Source organism: Dendrobates tinctorius, unplaced genomic scaffold (genome assembly GCF_039654945.1).
Source record: "Dendrobates tinctorius isolate UK_male_01 unplaced genomic scaffold, ASM3965494v1 ptg000034l, whole genome shotgun sequence".
Classification (NCBI taxonomy): domain Eukaryota; kingdom Metazoa; phylum Chordata; class Amphibia; order Anura; family Dendrobatidae; genus Dendrobates; species Dendrobates tinctorius.
In genome coordinates this window covers 9,447,311-9,475,208 of record NW_027361702.1, presented here as the reverse complement: position 1 = coordinate 9,475,208, position 27,898 = coordinate 9,447,311, and the positions used below count along the sequence as shown (strand labels likewise).

Below are 27,898 nucleotides of genomic sequence, written 5' to 3'. Positions count from 1 at the left end.
TGTTTTGTTTTAACAATTGGACGTTGTGTCCGAGTCACTGATATTGCAGTAAGTGTCAGAGTTCAGTGAGTGCTGAGGAATTGCACCCTTCTAGTGGGATTCACCGTCATTGTGTGACAGATGGCGCTTTTGTGACTTATCGCTGATTGATAAACGTTGCATTGAGAAAAGGAAACAAGGGTGAATGGAGTTCTGAGTATTGCAGTGGGAAAATTTGCATTTTACCTAATAGTTTTTGCCTGTCTGCCACCTTGCCGGATAGCTTTTTGCTCCTCTGCAGTCCAGCTGTCTGCCACTTTGCCGGATAGCTTTTTGCTCCTCTGCAGTCCAGCTGTCTGCCACTTTGCCGGATAGCTTTTTGCTCCTCTGCAGTCCAGCTGTCTGCCACTTTGCCGGATAGCTTTTTGCTCCTCTGCAGTACAGCTGTCTGCCACTTTGCCGGACAGCTTTTTGCTCCTCTGCACGCCCACTGTCTGCCGCTCTGCCGGATAGCTTTCTGCTGCTCTGCCTGCTGGTTGTCTGCCTCTGTCTTCCCATAACATGAGTTGATGAGGCATTATCTACATGCACATTTTTCTCCAAAATGTCCTAGGAGCCATGTTTCGACATGACAATGCCAGGCAGCACGTTGCTCACACTACTGTTGCCCATCTGTGCTGCTGAAGCAATTCTGGGACACCATTGGTGATGATTTCTGTGCCCAAGTGCAGTCTTCATGGCAGAACATTTGTGCACATGGCGCTCATACTCAATTGACTGGCTGGAGCGGTGACGTGCAGTGTTGACTTGCTGTCACCACTGTAGTTAAAATAAAAGGACCAGAGCAGCAGTGCAGAGCTGGGACTAGATCCAGTAAGGGTGAGTGCCTGCCATGTTAGTGGACAACCGCTTTAATTACATAATACTAGCAGAATATATTTTCTTAAAAGCTGGTGTCTGTACACTTCTACACTTTTGCTGACTCTGCCACCACAACTTTGTGGGTCTGCTTTTCTCTTCGCAGCTAATTACATGTGCATCGCCCCATGTGTTTGCTGTCTTATTGCACATGCCTCTATAATGATATGTGCTGGGCCTTTGCTGCAGCAGCCATGTGGTATTAAAGGACTTTTCCACATTCAGAAAAATGGGCCCCAAATGATCTAAAATAGTCCTGGCTGCTGCTCAGGTCTCGCTGTTTTGGCAATGTGGTAATGCACTGCTGCAGAAAAATTACAGAGACTCAAGTAGAGGTGTGGAGCTGCTGCTGGCCCCAGGTAAGGGCTGAGTACCTACTGTTTGTTATTTTAGGTGTTTTAGATCATTTTGGTTCCACTATCGTGAAATTGTAAAATCCCTTTTACACAATTGCTTGTAATATTAGTGCTTTACTATGTACTGCCATATATCCTGCTGAATTGCAATGGTGTTATGCACCTGCCCTGATCTGTTAGATCTTCTTGTGCTCCACGTCAGGCTTTGCATACATCCCGACATATTCCTATTTTGTTTTTCCTGGACCTATATAAGAACTTACAGCTGGGTCTTACTATTGTATTAAGGCTTTCTAGTAACTCTTCTTTTAGTTTGTCTGTCCACAGTTCCTGTCCTCCGGCTCTAGGCCATCTCCTAGTCGTCTGTGGTTTCAAATCCCTTAGTTACTTGTCTGTGGCTTCCAGAAACCGTGCTGCCTGCCAGTGGTCTTTAGGATTTTAGCTGCTTGTCTGCAGTTGCTAGTAACCTTGATGACTGTCAGAGGAGGTCTTCACCTGCTTGTTTCTGGCTTCCAGGACCCCTTTGAGACTTTGTTTACATCTATGCGTCCACCTGCGGCTTCCTGGATGTCTCCTGTCTGCTTGCAGCTTCCAGTAGATGCCCTGGAAGCCGCAGTCGGACACGTAGAAGAAAACTGAAAGGCTACGGCCACACACTCAGTATTTGTTCAGTATTTTTTCTCAGCATTTGTAAGCCAAAACCAGGTGAGGAACAGAGGACAAGGTATAACAAGTTCACCAATTCTGCATGTTTGACCCACTCCGGGTTTTGACTTACAAATACTGTTGTGAAATACTGACTAAATACTAATAGTGTGGCCGTAGCCAAAGTTTGGTCCTGGAAGCTGCAGGTAGCAAGGTTACTGAAAACCAGAACAAGAAGGTGAAGTCCTCTGGCTAGTATGTTCCCAGGATTCCCCATAACGGTATAACACATGCAGGGCCGTCCAATGGGGAAACACAACTATTCTGACAATGGGACCCTGATGTGCATCAGGTGGATGGAAATCGTTTCATTCGTATGAAAATTCAGACCCCTCCATCGGTGCAGGACGTGGTCTCATCCTGCAGCTAGGTCAATCCTGGAGCCATCATCTATCATACATTCCTGGCCTATACTGTCCTGTGATCATGCATTAAATGTGCATGATGAAAATATTCCTTATACATATCTAATGTTGGTTGTGACTTTATTAGTTTATCAGTTTTTTTAGTGTATGTTCACACATGGTGGGTATGCTGCGATATTCCGTCAGGATTTGCCACACTTTTATTGTCGCTTCATAGTAGATGAGAATATAACAAATGAAAAAAATCAGCACCGAAACTAAAGAGGTTTTCCCACAAACAAAAGTTGTTTTTCATCAACAGATTTTGGAATAATAATAATAATCTCCACAATTGGATGTGATAAATAAAATGTTCCTGTGCTGAGATAATCTTATACTGTAAATGTGCCGCTGCTGTGTACTGTGTAATGGCCATATGACTGTACAGGAACATGATCAGACCATACCACATCTCCTGACACAGCCATTGCACAGTACAGCTGGGGCACATTTATCAGAATATCTCAGCACAGGAACATTTTATTTATCACATCCAATTGTGGAAATTATTATTATTCCAAGATCTGTTGATGAATATCAACTTTTGTTTGTGGGAAAACCCCTTTGAGAAAACCCCTTTCGGAAAACCCATCTTCTGCTGCAGACTTCATACCATGTTGGAGTCAAATCTGCAACCAGTTTTTGCAAAGTATCTTTTCAGCTAACTTCTGGTTGCCCAATATAGGCTGATGATTGATGCAGTTACTAATGCAAAAAGCTGTTTTTTTTCTGTTATTTTTATTGTTCTCCATCACATGATTTTTTTTCCAGTGGGACTTGGTGAAACTGCTAACTTTGCAGCATACATCTTTGCGCCTGCAACATTGGTGACTCCCCTTGGAGGACTGAGTGTGCTGGTGAGGTAGGTGGACACAGTAATTAGCAGGTCAATCTTAACACTGTTTCTAGAGAATGCTCCATTTTTCTCCATCTTGGCCTCAATTGTTGTACAAGTCCTCACGGATGTGCGCACTAGCTGTGTAGAGTGGCTCAAAACAGCGGCGATTGTGACTGTACCTACCTTGACCCATCACCATCACCCCTGAGGAAGACACCTAAAGTGTCGATACCCGTGGGGCACCTGTTCCCCAGGCTGCACATGGTACTTCACCTCCGAATGACTATCTAACCTCCCAGCACCTTTTTCTCCCCCATTTATACCAGCTGGATTTCTACTTGGTAACGGTAACTGTTCCAACTCTTGAATAGGGCATACTTTTTTTAGCTTTTTATTTCTCTTGATCTATACAAGGACAGTTACCTTAATGGGGCTGGCAATATACCATTTTATCTCTCGGTTTGGAGGTTGATGTTAGTTTTTGCAGTATAGCTCTGCATATGTGATTGTTTATACCATGTTATTTGTGAGTATCTCTATACTGTGAAATACTATTAGTTATTTTACTTTTTTCTATTTGATTGTGCCCTGTATTTTGTGCCTCGGGAAAGGACCTTATTTGGTCAGTGTTTTGTCAGCCTTTTTGGCATTGTAAATGTTTTTATTGTGGTGTGTATTTGTTTTTCCCAATTAAATAAAACTTAACTTTTAAGGAGATCCCAATTGATGTGCATACCCTTTTCTCTTCTATGTCTTTTTAATATCTTGACCCATCACTCGCTTCTCCCATCGCCCTCTTTTCCCTGAGTACAAAATGCCACCATGAGAATCCAATTGTATTTTCATTAATGACCTTCATAGGAGATCACTAGTTTTATGATGCCCTATTCTACAGGCTTAAAGGGGTATTTCTATATCTGTTGAGTATAGGTGGCACTAACATACCCAGCCCAAATTGATCAACAGATGCGCCAGTCCCTGGAACCGCTGCTTCTGCGTGTCTGCGATAATCTCTGCAGCTTCGAGTCCGCAGCTGCCATGTGGCAGTGCGCGCGGTGACCTTAAGTCCGTCCCAGAAACAAGTCTTTCCCGCACTGTGCACATCCTGATGTTGCAGCCATCTTGTTTTTCCCTACTGCGCTACAGCCACCTTGTGGTAGAACATCCTGCACATTTTACCAACTAATTCCTTATTCATTTATAGAGGACGTTAGAAAATATATTGTGTATAAGAAATAGGCGGGCACCACAGGATATAACATGTATAGTAATAATACTGCTGGGTGCAACTCTGTACCAAGAAAACTGGATGAAGAAAAGAAAAAAGAAGCACAGAAAAATGTGCACTCACAGCATCAATCAGTATAAAAGAGGCTTTTATTGAACATGCATATACTCAACAGACAAGGGTGCAAGATAAAAAAAAACAATTAAATACAAGAAGAAGGATGTGGGCTAGTGGATATACAATCACGACAAAATGTGTATATTCATTTTTCCAATAAACAAAGGGTAATACATAATTTAATATGAGATAATGAATCACAGGCTTTGCAGGAGAGAAAATGAAGAGCACAATTGCCACTCAAGGATCTTCATGCGCTTCTTACGAAGCCACTCCTTCATTGTCCTGGTGGTGTGCTTGGGATCATTGCCATGCTGAAAGACCCAGCCACGTTTCATCCTCAATGCTCTTGCTGATGGAAGGCGGTTTGCACTCAAAATCTCACAATACATGGCCCCATTCATTCTTTCATGTACAGTGGGGAAAAAAAGTATTTAGTCAGTCAGCAATAGTGCAAGTTCCACCACTTAAAAAGATGAGAGGCGTCTGTAATTTACATCATAGGTAGACCTCAACTATGGGAGACAAACTGAGAAAAAAAAATCCAGAAAATCACATTGTCTGTTTTTTTTTCATTTTATTTGCATATTATGGTGGAAAATAAGTATTTGGTCAGAAACAAGCAATCAAGATTTCTGGCTCTCACAGACCTGTAACTTCTTCTTTAAGAGTCTCCTCTTTCCTCCACTCATTACCTGTAGTAATGGCACCTGTTTAAACTTGTTATCAGTATAAAAAGACACCTGTGCACACCCTCAAACAGTCTGACTCCAAACTCCACTATGGTGAAGACCAAAGAGCTGTCAAAGGACACCAGAAACAAAATTGTAGCCCTGCACCAGGCTGGGAAGACTGAATCTGCAATAGCCAACCAGCTTGGAGTGAAGAAATCAACTGTGGGAGCAATAATTAGAAAATGGAAGACATACAAGACCACTGATAATCTCCCTCGATCTGGTGCTCCACGCAAAATCCCACCCCGTGGGGTCAGAATGATCACAAGAACGGTGAGCAAAAATCCCAGAACCACGCGGGGGGACCTAGTGAATGAACTGCAGAGAGCTGGGACCAATGTAACAAGGCCTACCATAAGTAACACACTACGCCACCATGGACTCAGATCCTGCAGTGCCAGACGTGTCCCACTGCTTAAGCCTGTACATGTCTGGGCCCGTCTGAAGTTTGCTAGAGAGCATTTGGATGATCCAGAGGAGTTTTGGGAGAATGTCCTATGGTCTGATGAAACCAAACTGGAACTGTTTGGTAGAAACACAACTTGTCGTGTTTGGAGGAAAAAGAATACTGAGTTGCATCCATCAAACACCATACCTACTGTAAAGCATGGTGGTGGAAACATCTGCTTTGGGGCTGTTTCTCTGCAAAGGGGCCAGGACGACTGATCCGGGTACATGAAAGAATGAATGGGGCCATGTATCGTGAGATTTTGAGTGCAAACCTCCTTCCATCAGCAAGGGCATTGAAGATAAAACGTGGCTGGGTCTTTCAACATGACAATGATCCAAAGCACACCGCCAGGGCAACGAAGGAGTGGCTTCGTAAGAAGCATTTCAAGGTCCTGGAGTGGCCTAGCCAGTCTCCAGATCTCAACCCTATAGAAAACCTTTGGAGGGAGTTGAAAGTCCGTGTTGCCAAGCGAAAAGCCAAAAACATCACTGCTCTAGAGGAGATCTGCATGGAGGAATGGGCCAACATACCAACAACAGTGTGTGGCAACCTTGTGAAGACTTACAGAAAACGTTTGACCTCTGTCATTGCCAACAAAGGATATATCACAAAGTATTGAGATGAAATTTTGTTTCTGACCAAATACTTATTTTCCACCATAATATGCAAATAAAATGAAAAAAAAACAGACAATGTGATTTTCTGGATTTTTTTTTCTCAGTTTGTCTCCCATAGTTGAGGTCTACCTATGATGTAAATTACAGACGCCTCTCATCTTTTTAAGTGGTGGAACTTGCACTATTGCTGACTGACTAAATACTTTTTTTCCCCACTGTACATGGATCAGTTGTCCTCATCCATTTGCAGAGAAACAGCCCCAAAGCATGATGTTGCCACCCCCATACTTCACAGCAGGTATGGTTTTCTTTGGATCTAACTCTGCATTCTGTCTTTTCCAAACACGACGAGTTTTGTTTCTACTAAACAGTTCTACTTTGGTTTCATCAGACCTTATGACATTTTCCCAATACTCTTCTGGATAATCCAAATGCTCTCTAGCAAACTTCAGATGGGCCCGGACATGTACTGGCTTAAGCAGGAGGACTCATCTGGCACTGCAGGATCTGAGTCCCTGGCGGCGTAGTGTGTTACTGATGATAGCTTTTGACATAGAAACCAAGAACGGGGGCACCACGATCAAATAATACTAGCGGGATCCAACCCAGGCCTATGCTGAGAAACTATACCAAACACAAAGAAAAGGAATAGGCCATGCAAGAGGGGATCACCATAAGCAAGGAATATACCGTTTAAAGAAGACAATTTTTATTGGACATATATACACTTACACAACATTTAAAAACATTAAAAAGTCACGTGTGTGACATGACAGCAACAATCATAGGCTCATAATGGAGCCCACAACCTATGGCAACACTCCAAAATAGTAATAAAAAATACAATCATATAAACAGCATACCAGATAGTGGGTAAGATTATAAGAGGCCCCCCCCAAGGGATGCAAGCATGAATATATTGAAATGTACTTCTTGAACTCGAGAGAAAAAAGAAAATCAGTGCCACAAAAATGGCCACATAGTCCAGAGAGCATAAATAATACCGGTTTAAATATAGCCCAAAAGGAAAAATGGTCACCACAGACATCAATACTTAACAATAGAAAATACCTGTAGGTTCAGAGAGGAATAATATGTAACATCACACCCTGGGGCAATAGTATGGGCACACTGGCATTGAAGGTATAGATTGAAAAAACCACCCATGTACTATAGCATGGAGTGGTAATAGCAAATAATGAGATCCATGTGGAGTGGAACCAGGAAGGAAAAGTACCCGACGCGTGTCGCCACCCGCAGTGGCTTCATCAGGGGATATGGGCACGGGACCTGAAGAGCCCGGGCATAGTAACTAACTGTGGTTAGTTATAACAAATTATAATTATCCTCCATCCCATAGTCCCGTGCCCATATACCCATCATACATATCCACCATCCCATAGTCCCATGCCCATATACCCATCATACATATTCGCCATCCCATAGTCGAGTGCCCATATACCCATCACACATCCTTCATCTCATAGTCCCATGCCCATATACCCATCATACATATCCTGCATCCCATAGTCCAGTGCCCATATACCCATCATACATATCCGCCATCCCATAGTCCCATGCCCATATACCCGTCATACATATCCTCCATCCCATAGTATATGTAGATAGGGGCAAAATTGTTTGGTGAATTGGAACGCGCGGGGTTAAAATTTCGCTTCACAACATAGCCTAGGACACTCTCGGGGTCCAGACGTGTGACTGTGCCAAATTTTGTGGCTGTAGCTGCGACGCTGCAGATGCCAATTCCAGACATGTTCACACTTGAGCTTTATATATTAGAGATAGATATATATATATGAGATAGATATATATTAGAGATAGATATATATATATGATTTCCTTCTATGACGGTATCACTGATTGGGTGGATCAAGGAAATGCTGTAGATATAGTATATCTTGACTTCAGCAAAGCATTTGACAAAGTCTCTCATACAATCCTTATTGAAAAAATGACTAAGTATGGAATGGACAAGGCAACTGTTAGGTGGATTCATAGCTGGCTTAGTGATCGGACCCAAAGAGTGGTCGTAAATGGCTGCACATCCAGTTGGAAGAATGTCTCAAGTGGGGTACCACAGGGCTCTGTCCTGGGCCCTGTATTGTTCAACATCTTTATCAACGATTTAGATGAAGGAATTGAGGGTAAACTGATTAAATTTGCTGATGACACAAAGCTAGGAGGGATAGCTAATACTAGAGAAGAGAGAGAGAGGATTCAAAAAGATTTAAATAAACTGGAGAAGTGGGCAGTAACTAACAGAATGGTTTTTAACAGGGAGAAATGCAAAGTACTACATCTGGGCAATAAAAATGAAAAAAGCATATATAGAATGGGAGGAATAGGGCCAAGTGACAGCACATGTGAAAAAGACTTGGGTATACTAATAGATCACAGACTGAATATGAGTCAACAGTGTGATGCAGCAGCAAAAAAGGCAAATGCAGTTCTAGGATGTATTAACAGAAGCATACAGTCTAGATCACGTGAAGTCATTATTTCCCTCTACTCCTCTTTGGTCAGACCTCATCTGGAATATTGTGTCCAGTTTTGGGCACCACATTTTAAAAAAGACATCAACAAACTGGAGCAAGTTCAGAAAAGAGCGACCAGAATGGTGACCGGTCTGCAAACCCTGTCTTATGAGGAAAGGTTGCAGGATTTGGGAATGTTTAGTTTGCAAAAGAGAAGACTGAGAGGAGACTTAATTGCTGTCTACAAATATCTAAAGGGCTGTCACATTGTAGAAGGATCAACTTTATTCTCATTTGCACAAGGAAAGACTAGAAGCAATGGGATGAAACTGAATGGGAGGAGACACAGATTAGATATTAGAAAAAACTTTTTGACAGTTAGAGTGATCAATGAGTGGAACAGGCTGCCACGAGAAGTGGTGAGTTCTCCTTCAATGGAAGTCTTCAAACAGAGGCTGGACAGACATCTGACTGGGATGATTTAGCGAATCCTGCTTTGAGCAGGGGGTTGGACCAGATGGCCCAGGAGGTCCCTTCCAACTCTACGATTCTATGATTCTATATACAGGGGTTGGACAAAATAATGGAAACACCTGGAAACATCAACAAAAGTTAGTCTAATATGGTGTAGGTCCACCTTTTGCGGCGATTACAGCCTCAATTCTCCGAGGTATGGATTCATACAAGGTGTGAATTGTTTCCAAAGGAATTGTAGCCCATTCTTCAGTTAAAACACCCTCCAGTTCTTTGAGTGACAATGGCGGCGGAAATCGACGTCTAACTTGAATCTCTAAAATCGACCATAAATGCTCAATAATGTTGAGGCCTGGGGATTGTGGGGGCCATATGAGATGCTCAACTTCACTACAGTGTTCCTCATGTCATGCTTTAACGATTCTAGCTGTATGAATTGGTGCATTATCATCCTGAAAGATGGCGTTCCCCTCCGGGAACAGTGCTTGAACCATAGGATGCACTTGGTCGCCAAAATGCCTAAATAATCGCGGCTGTTAGCTCTTCCATGAAGGGATATCATTGGCCCGGCGGATCTCCACGAAATAGCACCCCAGATCATCACAGAACCTCCGCCATGTTTTACGGTTGGGAGAAGGCAGTCTGGATGGAATGCTTCTTTAGGCCATCTCCAAACGTACACTCGGCCGGAGGTCGGAAATCGGGTAAACGATGATTCGTCTGAGAATATCACGTGTTTCCGCTGCTCGAGGGACCAATTCTGGAGGTTTCCACACCACTCTAAACACTTGGAAGCATTTGTCATTGAGAGCAGTGGTTTTCGAATTGCAGCTCTTCCGTGGAATCCAGATTTGTGAAGCTCCTGACGAACATTTTTCATGGAAACTGGGTTCTGGAGGTGTTCACTAAGCTCAGCAGTGATTTTCAGAGCCATGGTCTTGCGATCCTCTCTCACAATTCGCTTTAGAGTCCGACGGTCTCTCTCAGTCAACTTTGACTTTCGGCCGGACCTGTGCTTTGCTGCTGACGTTTTCCTTCTCTTTCAAACGCAGTCATTACTTTGGAGACAGTACTTCTTGACACGCCAAGCATCCGGTCACTTTCTGTTACACTAGCACCTGCCATACGAGCACCAACAATTTGGCCTCTTTGAAAATCTGAGTTCTGCCATTGGTATCAGGTTCTCATCAATGTTCTTACAATTCTGCAAAACAAACAGTTAATTTACATACACATATCACATAACACAAATAATCAACTACAAAACATCACCATATGTCACGGTTTATATGTTTATAACATGTTCGAAGATTATGATGCCAAAACGTTAGGTGTTTCCAATAAATATATATATATATATATATATATATATAACATGTTTCTTCAGTAACAATTTTGCATATAGTCAATCACTTTTGGACGACATGTTTCAACACTACATGTGTCTTCCTCCAGGTCCAAATGAGGAATGAATCAAAACCGCATATATAGTATAAAGCAGGGAAAACATCACTGAATTTCTGCGTGTCACCCTATCTAGAAAATAGCTGGTGTGTGTAGAAGATTCCAAGTGGATTTCTTTCAACCAAGTTAACCCTATAACCAGCAGTAACCCTTTGCGGTGTTGTTCCATCCCCAAGGACTTCACCAACATGAAAAAAACAAATGATTAAAGTCAATATTAAAAGCAAATAAAATCAGACGATACCTATAAGATTCAGAAATTTATATGAAACATTCAGATATTCCACAGCACAAGAATAGTTAATATTGGAATTATTTGATACTGGATCAATTACTGTTACTGTGAAACCATTATTGCAGTATCACCATTTCTGTTTAATATTGCGGTATCAAGTCCATGCGGCTATTCAAACTGCACGGCACTCGAGTTTCCAGTAAAAAAAAATCAACTCACTTTCCCTTGCCAGGATTTTTTCATGGAAATTGCCCCCCCTGGTGGGCTTGGACACGTTCTGTATTCCTAAAAGAGTTTCCAATACGCAGTTTTATAAATTGTAATACGGATAATGTCATTTATCTAATTCAGTGCAATATCTGTCAACTTCAATATGTAGGTTGTACAATGAAACCTCTGAAAAAACGTATCCGTAAACACTTGTCCGATGCGGTTAACTTACCGCTGGCAGGTTACTCTGCAGTTTCACGGCATTTTGCTAACAAACATAATGGAGATCTAAAATCTTTCTCATTCAAAGGAATAGAGAAATTGTCCAAGCCCACCGGGGGGGCAATTTACATGAAAAAATCCTGGCAAGGGAAAGTGAGTGGATTTTTTTTTTTTTTTAACTGGAAACTCAAGTGCCCTGCGGTTTGAATAGCCGCATGGACTTGATAACGCAATATTAACCCCTTACCTACATTGGACGTACTATTCCGTCCATGTGACCTAGGACCTAAGTCCCAAGGACGGAATACTACGTCCAACGCGATCAGCGGCGCTCACGGGGGGAGCGCCAATGATCGCGGCCGGGTGTCAGCTGATTATCACAGCTGACACCCGGCACTATGTGTCAGGGGCAGTCACGGACCACCCCCGGCAAATTAACCCCTGGGTTACTGCGATTGAACATGATCACAGTGTACCTGGGGCACAGGGAAGAATAGCGCAGGGAGGGGGTGCTTCCCTAAGACCCCCGGAGCGACGCAATGTGCTGCGTCGCTCCGAGGGTCTCCTCCTTGCAGGCCCCCGGATCCAATATGGCCGCAGGGACCTTCGGGGTCTTGCAGGGAGGCAGCCTGTTCAGCGCCTTTCAGATCGCTGATCTGACAGACTGCTGTGCAAACTGTCAGATCAGCGATCTGACATTAGATGGTGATGTGCCCTCTGGGACAATGTAATAAAGTAAAAAAAAAAAAAAACAACAAACACTTGTACAAATAATTTTAAAAAAATTCCCAAATAAAAAAAATACTCCCTAATAAATTCATTTTTTCCAAATAAAGAAAAACAATGAAGTACACATATTTAGTATCACCGTGTCCGTAACAATCTGCCCTATAAAACTGTTCCTTCCACTAGTTAACCCCGTTAGTGAACCCCTTAAAAAAACAAAACAAAGCAAAAACAATGCTTTATCATCATACCGCCGAACAAAAAGTGAAATAACGCGCGATCAAAAAGACAGATATGAATAAACATAGTACCGCTTAAAATGTCATCTTGTCCCGCAAAAAACGAGCCGCCACACAGCGTCATCAGCGAAAAAATAAAGTTATAGCTTCCAGAATAAAGCGTTGCAAAAATAATTTTGTATGTAAAATTGTTTTATTATATAAAAGCGCCAAAACATAAAAAAAAATATAAATGAGGTATCGTTGTAATCGTACCGACCTGAAGAATAAAACCCCTTTATCAATTTTACCACACGCGGAACGGTGTAAACGCACCCCCCCCAAAGAAATTCATGAGTTGCAGGTTTTTGTTCATTCTGCGTCCCAAAAATCAGAATAATAAGCGATCAAAAAAGTCACATGCCCGAAAATGGTATCAATGAAAATGTCAACTCATCCCACAAAAAATAAGACCTCCCCTGACTCTGTGGGTCAAAATATGGAAACATTACATGTGGTGATGCAAAAACTATTTTTACAGTAAAAAGCGTCTTTTAGCGTCTGACAGCTGCCAAACATAAAAACCCGCCATAAATAGTAAATCAAACCCCCTGTTATCACCCCCTTAGTTAGGGAAAAATAATAAAATAAAAAAATATATTTATTTCCATTTTCCAGTTAGGGCTGAGATTAGGGTTAGGGGTGTGTTGGGGTTAGGGTTGGAGTTAGAACTGGGGGTTTCCACTGTTTCGGCACATCAGGGGCTCTCCAAATGCAACATGGCGTCTGATCTCAAATCCAGCCAATTCTGCGATGAAAAAGTCAAACAGTGCTCCTTCCCTTCCAAGCTCTGCCATGTGCCCAAACAGTGGTTTACCCCTATATATGGGGTATCGGCCTACTCAGGACAAATTGCAAAACAACTTTTGGGGTCCAATTTCTCCTGTTACCCCTGGGAAATTGAAAAATTAGGGGCAAAAATATCATTTTTGTGGAAAAAAATATATATTTTTTTATTTGTATGGCTCTACGTTATAAAGTTCTGTGAAGCACTTGGGGGTTCAAAGTGCTCACCACACATCTAGATAAGTTCCTTGGGGGGTCTAGTTTCCAAAATGGGATCACTTGTAGGAGGTTTCCACAGTTTAGGCACATCTGGGACTCTCCAAATGCGACATGACACCCACAGACCATTTCATCAAAGTCTGCATTCCAAAACGTCACTACTTCCCTTCCGAGCCCCAGCGTGTGCCCATACAGTAGTTTTCTCCCACATATAGGGTATTAGCGTACTCAGGACAAAATGGACAACAACTTTTGGGTCCTGTTTCCCTTGGGAAAAGAAAATTTGGGGGTGAAAAGATCATTTTTTTGGAAAAAATATGATTTTTTAATTATACGGCTGTACGTTATAAACTTCTGTGAAACCCTTGGGGGGTTCAAAGTTCTCCCAACAAAGTTCCTTGGGGGGTCTAGTTTCCAAAATGGGGTCACGTGTGGGGAGTTTCCACTGTTTAGGCACATCAGGGGCTCTCAAAACGTGACATGGCTCCCCATCTCAATTACAGCCAATTTTCATTGAAAAAGTCAATTGGCGCTCCTTCCCTCCCGAGCTCTGCAATGCGCCGAAACAGTGGTTCCCCCCACATATCAGATATCAGCGTACGCAGGACAAATTGCACAATAAGGCTATGTGCACACGTATCAGAAAATTTCTGCTTAAAAACCTGACTCCCTTCCCAGAAACCGCGGGGTTTTTTCTGCGCGTTTTCCGTTCTTTTTTTGCGCAAAAAAATGCGCGTTTTTTATGCTTTTCCGGGCGGTTCCTGACACATAGAGATAGCCAGAAATGTGGAAAAATCTGCGAAATTAATGAGAATGCTGCGTTTTTTACTGCGAAGCCGTTTTTTCGCGGTAAAAAACGCTTCAATATACACAAAAAGTGCAAAATGCATAGAAATGAGTGGGAAGCTTATTTTTAGCGTTTTTATAGCGGATTTATTGGCAAATCCGCTAAAAAAACGCTGTGTGTGCACACAGCCTAACTTTTACAGTCCAATTTCTCCTGTTACCCTTGGTAAAATAATAAAAATTGGACCTGAAGTAATTTTTTTTTTTTTTTGTGAAAAAAAAGTTAAATGTTTAGGTTTTTTTTAAACAGTCAAAAAATTCCTGTGAAGCCCTTGAAGGGTTAATAAACTTCTTGAATGTGGTTTTGAGCACATTGAGGGGTGCAGTTTTTAGAATGGTGTCACTTTTGGGTATTTTCTATCACATAGACCCCTCAAAGTGACTTCAAATGTGATGTGGTCCCTAAAAATAAAATGGTGTTGTAAAAATGAGAAATCACTGGTCAAATTTTAACTCTTATAATAACTTCCTAACAAAAAAAATGTTGGTTCCTAAATTGTGCTGATGTAAAGTAAACATGTGGGAAATGTTACTTATTAAGTTTTTTGTATGGCATATCTCTGTGATTTAAGGACATAAACATTCAAAGTTAGAAAATTGCGAAATTTTCAAAATTTTTGCCAAATTTCCGTTTTTTTCACAAACGCAAGTTATATGAATGAAATTTTACCACTAACATGAAGTACAATATGTCACGAGAAAACAATGTCAGAATCACCGGGAGCCATGGAAGCGTTCCAGAGTTATTACCTCATAAAGGGATAGTGGTCAGAATTGTAAAAATTGTCTTGTGTCAGATCGCTGATCTGACACTTTGAACAACGCTGTCTCAGACCAGCGATCTGACAGGTACTGCTGCAGGCTTCCTCATGCCTACTTTCAGCAGGCAGTGAGGAAGCCGCCTCCCTGCAGGACCCCAAAGGCCCCCGTGGCCATATTTGATCCGGGGGCCTGCAGGGAGGAGGACTCTTGGAGCGACGCATGTTTGATCGCAGTGTGACAGGGGTTAATGTGCGGGGGGCGGTCCGTGACCACCCCTGACACAGTGCCGGGTGTCAGCCGTGATAATCAGCTGACACCCGGCCGCAATCAGCGGCGTTCCCCCGTGAGCGCCGTTGATCGCGTGTGACATAATATTCCGTCCTTGGGACTTAGGTTCCAGGTCACATGGACGGAATGTTACGTCCAATGTAGGAAAGGGGTTAATATTGACTTTAATCATTTGTTTTTATCATGTTGGTGAAGTTCTTGGGGATGGAACAACACCACAAAGGTGCTGGTTATAGGGTTAACTTGGCTGAACTAAGTCCACTTGGAATCTTCTATACACACCAGCCAGTTTCTAGATAGGGTGACACGCAGAAATTCTGTGGTGTTTTCCCTGGCTTTATACTATATATGCGGTTTTGATTCATTCCTCACTTGGACCTGGAGGAAGACACATGTAGTGTGGAAACATGTCGTACAAAAGGGATTGACTATATGCAAAATTGTTATTGAAGAAACATGGAACCTTTTTAATGTAAAAATAAAAGCTACCGTATATACTCGAGTATAAGCCGACCCGAGTATAAGCCGACCCCCCCTAATTTTGCCACAAAAAACTGGGAAAACTTATTGACTCGAGTATAAGCCTAGGGTTGGAAATGCTCCATAGATTATTCCCCCATATGCTGACCCCATAAGATGCTCTATAGATTATTCCCCCATATGCTGCCCCATAAGAAGCTCCATAGATTATTCCCCCATATGCTGCCCCCATAAGAAGCTCCATATTGTTCCCCTATATGCTGCCCCCATAAGAAGCTCCATAGATTATTCCCCCATATGCTGCCCCCATAAGAAGCTCCATATTGTTCCCCTATATACTGCCCCCATAAGAAGCTCCTTAGATTATTCCCCCATGTGCTGCCGCTGCTGCATGTAAAAATAAAAAAAATGACATACTCGCCTCTCCGTCGCTGGGTGTCAGATACTCACCTGTCCTGCATCCATGGCTGCTCACCGCTATCTGCCACGTCATCAGTCAGTGACGTTCAGACTGCAGGGGGCGCGGCGCGCACTAACCACGTCACCGCGCCCTCTGCTGTCTGAAGTCACTGACCGATGACAGACAGCAGCAAGCAGACATGGCCGCAGGACAGGTGAGTATCGCTATACTTACCCGTCCTGGCGCTGTGTCTTGAGCCCCCAGCTTCTCCGCGCTCTCTCTTCCTGCCTTCAGCGGTCATGGGGTGCCGCTCATTAAAACTCATGAATATGCGCAATACTAGCTGCAGTGATGTGAACTCGGAGGTATGCTCCAGCACATATAGTGCTGAGAGGATTGTTGGGCCACTTCAGGGACGGGTTTGATGGGTGGGAATGACCGCTCACATATTCCCATCCCAGGGGCATGGTTTGGCTGATAAAATGGAAGCCAGTAGCCTCATTCAGTGTCTGGAGCTGGAGATGTGTGGCTCTCCTGTAGGTTGGTCTCTGTTAAAGAACCAGACACTATCCTGAGTGGGAGGACCTGCTGTATGGTATGGACTTGTTATTTTACGTTTTCGCTTTGTGCCAGAAAAAGCTGTTCTTTTATTTTGCTATCCTGAGTGGTTTATGCAGTTTTAGGCTATGTGCCCACGTTGCAGAAATGCTGTGGAAATGTCTGCAGCATATCCGCAAGTCCCTGCCGCAGGTAAAACGCATGCGGAAGCAATTTGAAGCATCGCTTGGAATGCGATTGACAGGTTGGTCACACTTGTCAAGCATAGTGCTTGACTAGTGTGACCAACTTTTTACTACGCGGCATCAATAGTAAAAGATAGAATGTAGAAAGGTGAGTATATCCCAATTTTTTTTTTTTAATATTTTTTTTATTTTAATTCTATTTTTTACAGGGATATGGTACCCAGGGCCTGGAGGACAGTCTCCTCTCCTCCAGACCCTGGGTACCATCCACACATGAAGCGCTCACTTCACGCATAGTGGGCATAGCCACATGAGTAAAGTGAGCGTTTCAATGCAGTCCTATGGCGGCAGAATCACCGCGATTCCGCAGAAATAATGGACATGCTGCGTATTTTACTGCTATGCGAAGCCACTGCGGAAAAATACGCAGCATTAGCTCAGCAATGTGGAATGCCATTGAATTAAATGGTATGCGTTTTTGCAGCGGAAAATCGCGGCAAAAACGCTTGCAATCCGCAATGTGTGCACATAGCCTAAATAAACTTGCCTGGACATTTAGCAATACCACTTCCTGTGCCTACCTCAACCGCAGACAAGTGAGTACGGGTCCCATATAATTATCTTGCTTACAAAAGACTGATTTCAAAATGTCCAAGGTATCCCAAGATCAGAGTCCTGCCACCCCATCCTGAAGGAAGCGGAGATGTGCATGCGAGGGTTCAGCTAAGAGACTTCGGAGTACAACTCTCCGCTATTTCCGGGAGTCCCATAGATGTTAATAGAGCGGAGGCCACACAGTGCTGCTTCATTTATAATTTGCCTGCAGAGACCTGATCTTGGGATCGCTGAAAGTCTTTTTTCATAGTAGTTTGTCAATAAATGGCTTCACCTAACAACGAATCATGAGTGGAGAAAAAGTTTTGGTGTTATCATTCATATTCTTTGAAAAAAGGCCAAGAAAGCAAAAATTCTGTTGGCGGTTGTCATGGATGCCAAAGCTACTGCCATGCCCTGCGACATAGCAAATCAGAAGAACTATACAATATTTCTAATTGGATGTATTTGCTAATATTATTATTAATACAACTACTACATATTGGGATAGTATCTTGGGAGTACCCCTTTAAATCCTTTAATGAAATAATAAAAAAAAAAAAATTTAGAAATACTTAAAAAAAAAAAAAAAAAAAAAAATAGTTCAAATCATCTCTCATTTTCCAAAACGAAAGTGGGGGAAAAAAACAAAATCTAAAAATAAATTTACATATTTGGTCATCATTTTTGCTATAAAGTGAGCATTCATCAACTGTCACCCATGATATTCACATGGAAACACCAAGAAGCATCTCATAATTTTATATGAAATATATAATTTTATTAAACAGTTAATTACACTATACACAAAAAGGATGCATTTGGTCATCGTTTTTGCTATAAAGTGAGCATTGTAAAATCAAAATACAAAGGCAAAATAGCTATTTTCCATTTTGCTTTCCTGCTCTCAGTACATTAGGGGATAAAATCTAATTTTAAACTACAACTCGTCCTTAAAATACAACAAGCCCTCATGCATCTGTTTCTTGAGGCTGGGGGGACTGCCTCCATTTGCTTCCTGGAGCCTGATTCCCAGGTGACTGGGCTGTAAGTGACCCGACTTCAGGTAATGCTGGAGCCCCCGACATAAAGAAATGGGCAACAGCCCCCTGTGTCACCTGCTCACGCAAAGGAGGAGGGGAACAAAGACAGCACGATCCCTCTGTGGTAGTAGTAGCCCTGTCTTGAGTCATCTCAAGGAGTCTATCCCAGGCCCGTTAATTTCTCAAAAAGGGTTCAAAGAGTTCATCCTGCTCTCTTCCTTCTGGGATCACACCCACTGCATACCAGCATTGTTGCCCCTCCATTTTGAGGAACGTGACCCCAGTTCCAGCTATCAGCTCTTGCAGCCTTAAAGGCAAGTGTTCTGTCTCTACTGCCCAGTGGTTGAATGAGATGTGATGATGGGTCACAAACTCTTCTTTAGACCCCCTTCTCCGCTGACGTCCGTAAGTAGCGACCAGCCCTCGCGGATGCCAAATCTTGGTACCTTACGGCAAGTGGGCCTGATAACATTTGTCCAGACCTGGTCCTGGCATGCCTCCTTGTCTCTTCTGACCAGCCTAGACCACACAGTCCACTCACCAGTTCCTGAATCCTGGCTCTCTTGTCTGCAGTCTGTAAGAACCCCAATGGTAAAGGATGTGGCCTGGGTTTGGGCCTTGTGGGTCCAGAGTATCGGCTGGATCAGGAACACAGGCTACTGCCACCTCTGCTGTCGCGCCAGCTTCCCTGGCTCTGATATTCCTCCGGTCACTCCCTCGTGAGTCTTGCGTGCTTCTGCCTTGTTTGTTGCCCATTCACAATACACTTTATGAATAACTAATTGAATACAGTAAAAAAAAAAATTAACACTTTTTGGAGTGTTATAAATCACAGAAATGTACCCCACCTAATACTGTATGGCTGTGAACTACAAAATTTTTAAACGCTATTTATCAGTTTTATAGATCACAGAAATGTACTACACACTACGGAATAGTGCGTGGCTGAGGTGTGTAACCCAGGAAAATGTTTCAACGATTTTTGGGAGTATTCTTTTAACACATGAAAGGTCTGCAAAGCACCTGATACTTGATGGAATAAAATACATTACATTTTTTTTAGCCCCCCCCCCCCCCCAAAAAAAAAAAAAAGCTATATACACTGCTCAAAAAAATAAAGGGAGCACTGAAATAACACATCTTAGATCTAAATGAATGAAATATTCTCATTGAATACTTTGTTCTGTACAAGGTTGAATGTGCTGATGACATAATCACACAAAAATCCTCAATGGAAATCAAATTTTTGAACCAATGGAGGCCTGGATTTGGAGAAACAAGTCAAAATGATGCTCAATATTTTGTGTGGCCTCCACGTGCCTGTATGACCTCCCTACAACGCCTGGGCATGCTCCTGATGAGATATATGCTAAAATTAGTCCAAAAATTTTTTTTTTATCTGGCACTTCCAAACAATATCAAAACAAGCTTTTTTTGGATCTGTATCACAAGAAGGAACCGAAAAACATGAAGAGATCCAGTACTTAATTAAAATATCATTTTTATTGAAATATTATTAAAAGAATTTTAAAATAACAAAATGCCCAGTAGGAGGTTCTCAAAAACACTAATTCATAATATAGTCACATAAGTAATGCAATAGCACATCCACAAATAAATCCTGACTCTAACAGATATACCGTATTTTTCGGACCATAAGACGCACTTTTTTCCCCAAAAATTTTGGGGGAAAGTGGGGGGTGCGTCTTATGGTCGCAATGCACGGTACCTGGTGCGGTGGTGGCAGCAGGCGAGGCTCTGCGGTGCGGTGGTGGCAGCGGGCGGTGCGGTGCAGGGGCGGCGGCTCCGCCGGCGTTTCTTCGCAGCCCGGAGGCCCCCGCACACCCCTTGTTGGGCGCCGCCATGTTGCGGTGGCCTCCGGGAGCATGGACGCCGGCAAGATGGCCGCCGGTCCGGGGACGGCGCATGCGCAGCTTCTGATCTCGTGCCGAGATCTCTGGGGACGAGATCTCATTGCCGAGATTTGAATCTCATCCCCCGAGATCTCGGCACGAGATCTGAAGCTGCGCATGCGCCGTCCCCGGACCGGCGGCCATCTTGCCGGCGTCCATGCTCCCGGAGGCCACCGCAACATGGCGGAGCCCAGCAAGGGGTGTGCGGGGGCCTCCGGGCTGCGAAGAAACGCCGGCGGAGCCGCCGACCCTGCACCGGAGCACAGCCCGCTGCCACCACCGCACCGCAGAGCGCCGCCCGCTGCCACCACCGCAGATCCCACCTGCCCCAGCACAGCTGCCCCAGCTGCCCCAGCACAGCTTCCCCTGCCCCAGCCCACCTGCCCCTGCCACAGCTGCCCCTGCCACAGCACAGCTGCCCCTACCCCAGCACAGCTGCCCCAGCCCCAGCGCAGCTGCCCCAGCACAGAGCCGCCGCCACCGCACGAGCCTGGACCACTGATGACCCCTGTGACTACTTCTCCACCTGTGCCGGATCCCTTCCCAGGTAAACTGAATTCGGACTGTAAGACGGACCCCCATTTGACACATTATTATTTTTTTCCCCATTTTCCTTCTGAAAATTGGGGTGCGTCTTATGGTCCGGTGCGTCTTATAGTCCGAAAAATATGGTAAATACGGTGGCTAGCATTTATTTGCAGCAGGCAACTATTGGCACTTTTTTTTCATACATTTTTCCTGCATATTTTGCACACAATCAATTTTATTGCATTAAGCACTTTATTGTTCTGAGGTATAGGTGAGTGGAATTTGTATGAAATAAATGAATGCTCATTCTGAGTGGCATTATACACCATTTTCTCAACAGTGGATTTTTGTGCATTTAATAAAAGGCTGTGCTTTTTTCAATAGGGTGGCTAGCATTTTATATCCAGCAGACAATTATTGGCACCTTCTTGCATGTAGCACTTTTTTCATTGTGAATTTTGCACATAATCTGTCTTTTACATCAAGCATTTTATTATAATTTTTGCTATCAAACAATAAGTTTTTGATTACATGAGTTTTATGGTGTTTTCCTGTCATATTTTCTGATATGGTTTCTGTCTGTATTATCATGGCGTTTTGTGCATATTCCCTTGTTTATTTTATGTATTGAGTAAATAAATTTTGAAGAAATGTTATTATCATGCTTTTTGCCTCTTTTTCTGCCATTTACTAATGGTAGTTATGGTTTATGAATAGTCTACATTATGTCTCCATACTGATCCCATACAGTTTCATCACCTTCCCATACAGCACATCCCTCCATGCTCGGTGCCACAAAACGGATCCCAGCACACGGATCCGTGTTGTCCTGGATCCGTGCTCCATAGAGCTCCATTTTAATTCCAGACGTGTAGCTGCGGATCCGTGCGTGTCCTCTTTGCCTGCGTGTTTTTCAGATGACACAAAACTGCAACAAGTTGCGTTTTTGTGCATCTGATAAAATATGCAGACACAGCGATCCGTGGGAAAACGGTGACATCTGGATGCACACGCAAGTCCCATCTGTCACCACTGAAAGTCAATGGAGACGAAAACGGATCCGTGTGCAGCCAAAATATGCAAGTGTGAAACCAGCTTATCCTATATAATGATTGGGGCTGGCCTGAGATCTCTCCACAGGTTTTGCCTAAAATCACTTTATATTACTTACCCTACCCTCAGGGCTCATACTCACTTGCGAGAGACTCGAGTGATTCTCGTGCGAGTCTCTTGCATGGAAACCTGGCACTGCTGCCGGCACTCGGACCGAAGCGTGCGGCTGCATAGAAATAAGAGTGCCAGCGGCAGTGCCAGGTTTCCATGTGAGAGACTCACACGAGAATCACTCGAGTCTCTCGTAAGTGAGTATGAGCCCTTAGCAGCAACATCTGACGTCTATTCTCCCTGTAGTGTTGTCCTAAATCCTCCTCAGTCCTGACTTAGGCCAGGCTCACATTGCGCTAATGGCCCTGCGTTCAATGGGATCCGTTACGTAGCGGCACTAACACTATGTAACGGATGCGTTAACTCACCCTTTGGCTGCAATGATACTAACGCATCCAAAATCGGCATGATGCACCCTCGAACACGGTCTGCAGCTTTTGGGGGTACGTCATGAAGTAACGCATCATGCCGATTTTGGCATGCGTTTGGATGCGTTAGTATCATTGCGGCCAATGGGTGTGTTAACACATCTGTTACATAGTGTTAGTGCCGCTATGTAACGGATAGCGTTAGTGGATCCTGTTGAACGCAGGGCCATTAACGCAATGTGAACCTGGCCTAACACTATGAGATGATATACCAAACAATCTGCTGAGTCCCTCCTCCTACACCTACTATATACTGTATGTATATGCCATGGATGAGGGGACAGTAAAGTAGATCTTTATTTGGGACTAAAGGTAATGCACAGGTCATTGCAGATGATGATGATGACAAACAATGTGCTGAGTCCCTCCTCCTAGGCTCCTACACATAGTCACATACCATATATGCCATGGAGGAACTGGCAGTATATATTCAGGACTGAAGGTAACTCATGTGCATTTTTTTTACAGTCCACAATTCCACATCTCCCTCTCTCCTGACTGCTCCTCCTCCCAGATGAGTCACAGTCAGTCACACTTCAGTAAGCCGAATCTGATAAGCTGCCAGGCGCCAGAAAAAAAAAACTCTGCTCCTTCTCACTGCAGAGCTGGATCATTTCATTCACAGCAGGGAGCCGGCTCTTTGTATCGGATCGTTCACATCACTATTCACCGGCCTATAGTTCCCTGGGTCCACCTTCTTTCCCTTTTTGAAGATAGGAACAACATTTGCTCTTCTCCAGTCTTCTGGGACTTTTCCTCTTCTAAAATTTTTCTGCCATCTCCTTCAGTACTCTGGGGTGTAATTCATCTGGACCTAGAGACTTGAATTCATTTAGGTTAGCTGAGTATTTCCTCACTATATTTCTGTTTATAGATATCCTGGATTCTTCTATTCCCGTAATAGGACAGTGAAGAACAGTTGATGTCAAATTTCCTTTCTGAGAGAAAACGGATGCAAAATAGGAATTTAAAAGTTCGGCCTTCTCAACATCCTGTCTTACCATTTCATCATTTTCATCCTGTAAAAATCCTATAGCATCTTTGATTTTTACTTTTAACATATCCCCCAAATCCTTTTTTATTGCTTTTGACGTCTCTTGCAAGCCTCTATTCATAGTCGGCTTTAGATATGCCTAATGTGAAGCACCTAAAGGGTTAAACTTCTCAAATGTGATTTTGAGGACTTTGATGGATGCAGTTATTAGAATGGTGTCACTTTTGGGTATTTTCTGTCATGAAGGTCAAAATTAGCTCTGTCACTAAGGGTTTAAGTTCCCCTGAAAGCGTTAGCGTGCATTTTAGGATCATCCTGAAATTTCACACCAAAGCCAAATATCCCTAATATTTTGTGAGTAGTGTATATTCGGCAACCGGATTGGGCAGGCATTGGGTCAAGCACGACTGGTGGCACAGAGAGGGGCCTTGTAGCCCCAGGCTCTCCTGCCCCCCTTTACTGTAACTATTTAACCCTGGTGTCATATCTAAAATCACTATCTCACCCTGCTGGAAACAGAAATATAAGAATTACATCTATCACATTGTGCAATTACCTATATTTGTAATCCGAGGCTTTTCTGTACCGATAGAGGATAAAAGCAGTTGTGCGTCACCTGTAGTGCAGTGTCACCTCTATATTCACTTTCTGCCATTCGTCTGTATGTTTTTTTTTTAGTGCTATTTTATCATCTCATTTCCTGAATGAAAGACTCACCTTCCCAGCCAAAATAGGCTGCGCTTTAAGTATCTTTGGCTCCACTATTATGGTTCTTCACGCCCCTCAAGAAGAAGAGATTTCTACCTTAGGTGAAATGGAGCAAATACTCAAGAAGCCAGGTATGTTAGTGGGATATCCATGCTTAAAGGGGTAGTCTGGCAAGAACACATTGATGAGCTATCCACAGGATAAACCAGCAATATGAGATCTGTAAGGGTCCGACACTCGGCCCCCCTACTGATCAGCTGTTATTTGCTTCGTTGGTGGTCAGATGTATGCACAATGCAGGTTCATTAAATGTGTAGCGCTTCTACTGGGCAATGCAGAACAGCTCCTATTCAGGATGAAAGCGCTGTTCTGCAGTACATGGAAGCAGCCAAGGCCTGTAGTACATTTTTGTCTTAATTTACACCCATTTTTGTTGCTTAAATTATGATTAATTGGTTGGCCATTCCCTTTTCAGGTAAGCTCCATCCACTTTCCAAAAAGTTGTCGGAATGGCGTAAAATCTCCAAAAGTTTTAAATTTTTTTTCTTTTTTCACAACTTACAACTGACTGCTTGATGAATCGAGATTGGAGAAAATAAAAACAATTGAAGAGTTTGTGTCCTTAAATTACTTCTTGAAGTGTAATAACCTAAAATGTAACACTGTATCTCTTTACTCTAGGTTTTGTGGCTTACGCCTCGTGTGTGGTTCTGCTTTCTCTGGCATTGGCACTCCTGGCCGCTCCACGGTGGGGTCACACCAATGTGCTTGTGTACATGATGATCTGCTCTCTTGTGGGCTCACTCACGGTGGCCTCTGTAAAGGGCCTTGGTGTTGCCATAAAGGGCTTATTTTTAGGCAATGCAGTCTTTAAAGACCCCCTTACCTGGTTACTCCTGCTTTGCTTGATCATCTGCATATCCGTGCAGATCCATTTCCTGAACAGGTAACTACATAGAATTATGATTTGGATTCTTAGAAATGTTGATGTACCTTTTTTTCACTTACAGCTATGTTTTTCTTTCTACAGAGCTCTGGATGTGTTTACTGCTTCTCTCGTAACCCCAATTTATTATGTCTTATTCACCTCGTCAGTGCTCATATGTTCAGCCATCCTGTTCGAAGAATGGCGACATCTTAATTTTGGAAATGTGCTGGGAACAGTCAGTGGATTTGTCACCATCATACTCGGTGTTTGCATGCTTCATGCTTATAGAGATTTCCCCATGCACTTTTCAACATTGCCAAATTATTTAAAGTCTGCACAGAAGCGAGAATAAACATGTCAGCAATCAAGATGGGATGCAATCTTCTAAGCCCTGTCCATGGAGGAGCAGTGGTGGGGATGCAGGGTATGTTCTGTGTGTGCTAGGGCCGTACCGAGAGCACGATAATTTATATGCAGGTTTTAATGCTTAACATTGGGTTATTGCACAGATCTCCTGGGTCAGGACCAGGCAAAGGAACAGAATAATCAGTTGTTATCTCAGGCTTAGCTTCTGGATTTGAACAAGAAACCCGTGACGTAACAATGTCCCGAGTAAGCCCAGCAGAGAGGACTTGGTAGCAGAGAAATTATTTTTTCATACCAAGTCTTTGCATAGAGATCATTGATAAGTGATGTTACCATTAGAAAAGTCATAACCTTATGGAAACCACACGATGGATAGACGCGTTATTGATCTGGAAATGATGAAAAAATGGAAACAACATTCTCAAAACATCTTGATTTATTCAGGAGTATGAGCCACATGCAGAAATCATGGCACTTATAGCCTTCGGCTGCTACCAGTGAGGTTATTAATGGTCGTCTGAGGTACACACTTGGGCAAATCATCAAGATCCGCTGCTGGCAGCTGCCTCTTCCAATTATGTCCCAGATGTGCTCGATGGAAGACCAGATCGGAGATTCTGCAGCCACAGTCACACGTTTAGGCCAAATATAATGTGAGCCAAGAAATAGTAATTATCCTGTCACTGGAGGGAGGAGGGGAGGCTTATCAAGAAAGAGACTATATGAGGGCAAACCTCACAGCTATAAGTGTCAGACAACTGTTATGATGATTGAGCTACTGTCTTGTCATTACTCTACACCTGAGCCATTACATGGGCATTAGTGATCTACAATGGCTATTATTCACTGGTATATGGTGGCTTGTATACGCTTTATTTTCATTGTTCACATGAACACATAATGATATTTACTGTATGTAAAAATGCCTATATATAAATGTGCAAGGCTCAAGATCAGTACAAGTATATTCTTTATTGGATAACACAAAACATAAAAATAGACATACCAAGGTCAGACACATAAAATACTATCCTAAGTCATACTACAAGACTCGTTAAAGGGTTGATTGTGACTTGTAGGATCGCTACTACCAATAGGTGGCGCTGTAGAGTAAAAGTCCTCTTTCTTTCTGAAGAGGCAATTTGCATATAAAGGTAGGTAAGCGATTTAATCCGCCATCATGGGCCTCCAACAGCTGCGTGTGGTCAGAGCTCTTCCCTCGGCTGTTAGCCTGTAAAATCCCACTGTGAATCTCTTGACAGCATTTAACATATGCATGCAGGGGGTGACGTGATCATGGGGTGCCATTGGGTTGTCATAATAACTGGGGGTCCGCTGAAGACGGCCGTGCCTGTAATGACTGTTCTGTGAATGCCGGCCAGTGTTCATGGCAGATTGTGATTTTCATTAGACATAACACTGATAAAGCCCTACTATGTATAGTCCTGATGGAGTTACTAAGTACAGTAAAATGGAACAATAAAAACACAAGTTCAGTCACCTCACTATTGCCCTATTTAAAAAAAAAAAACAAACAAACGCATATTTGGTATCTCTGTGTTTGGAAAAGTCTGGTCTATCAAAATATAAAATAAATTAATATAATTGGTAAACTGTGTAACGAGAAAAAAAATCAAAACGTCAGACTTAACGTTTTTTTGGCCACCGCAACACTGCAATAAAATGTAATAAGAGGCAATCAAAACATTGAGTCTACCCCAGGTATCAATAACAATGTCAGCTCAGGGTGCAAAAAATTAGCCCTCACCCAGTCCCAGATCCCGAAAAAAATTAGAACCGTATGGGTATCAAAAAAAGTGGCAACACAAGCATTTTTTTTTTTAATTACAAATTTCTGATCTTTTTTTTTACCATTTACATGTAAACAAAAAACTATACATGTTTGGTATCCGCGTACTCGTACTCACCCGGAGAATCATATTGGCAGGTCAGTTTTACCATAGAATGAACATCAATTTAAAAAAAGAAAAAAACAATTGTGGATTTACACTTTTTTTTGCAATTTCAATGCACTTGGAATTTTTTTCCTGTACACTATATGGTAAAATGAATGATGTCACTCAAAAGTACAAGTCGTCCTGCTAATAACAATCCCTAATACTGCTATGGGGATGGAAAAATAAAAAGGTTATGGCTCTGGGAAGGAGAGGACAAGAAACGAAAAAAACAGAAAATGGCGCCATGACGTGAAGGGGTAAAGGGCTATACCTTATACCGCCCTGTCTTTTCTGACTTG

General features: G+C 42.9%; 1 protein-coding gene across 4 annotated transcripts in view; it reads left to right on the top strand.

Moving 5' to 3' along the window:
* LOC141087524 (magnesium transporter NIPA2-like) overlaps nt 1-26,597 on the top strand; it is a 42,133-nt gene extending 15,536 nt beyond the window's left edge. For all 4 annotated transcript variants that reach the window (XM_073573081.1, XM_073573082.1, XM_073573084.1 and 1 more), the window contains 4 exons: nt 3,134-3,224; nt 24,318-24,478; nt 25,029-25,293; nt 25,378-26,597. In XM_073573081.1, the coding sequence (XP_073429182.1) occupies nt 3,134-3,224; nt 24,318-24,478; nt 25,029-25,293; nt 25,378-25,627 (767 nt within the window). In that variant the 3' untranslated portion in view covers nt 25,628-26,597. The remainder of the gene's footprint in view (nt 1-3,133; nt 3,225-24,317; nt 24,479-25,028; nt 25,294-25,377) is intronic.
* Nucleotides 26,598-27,898: the final 1,301 nt, after the last annotated feature.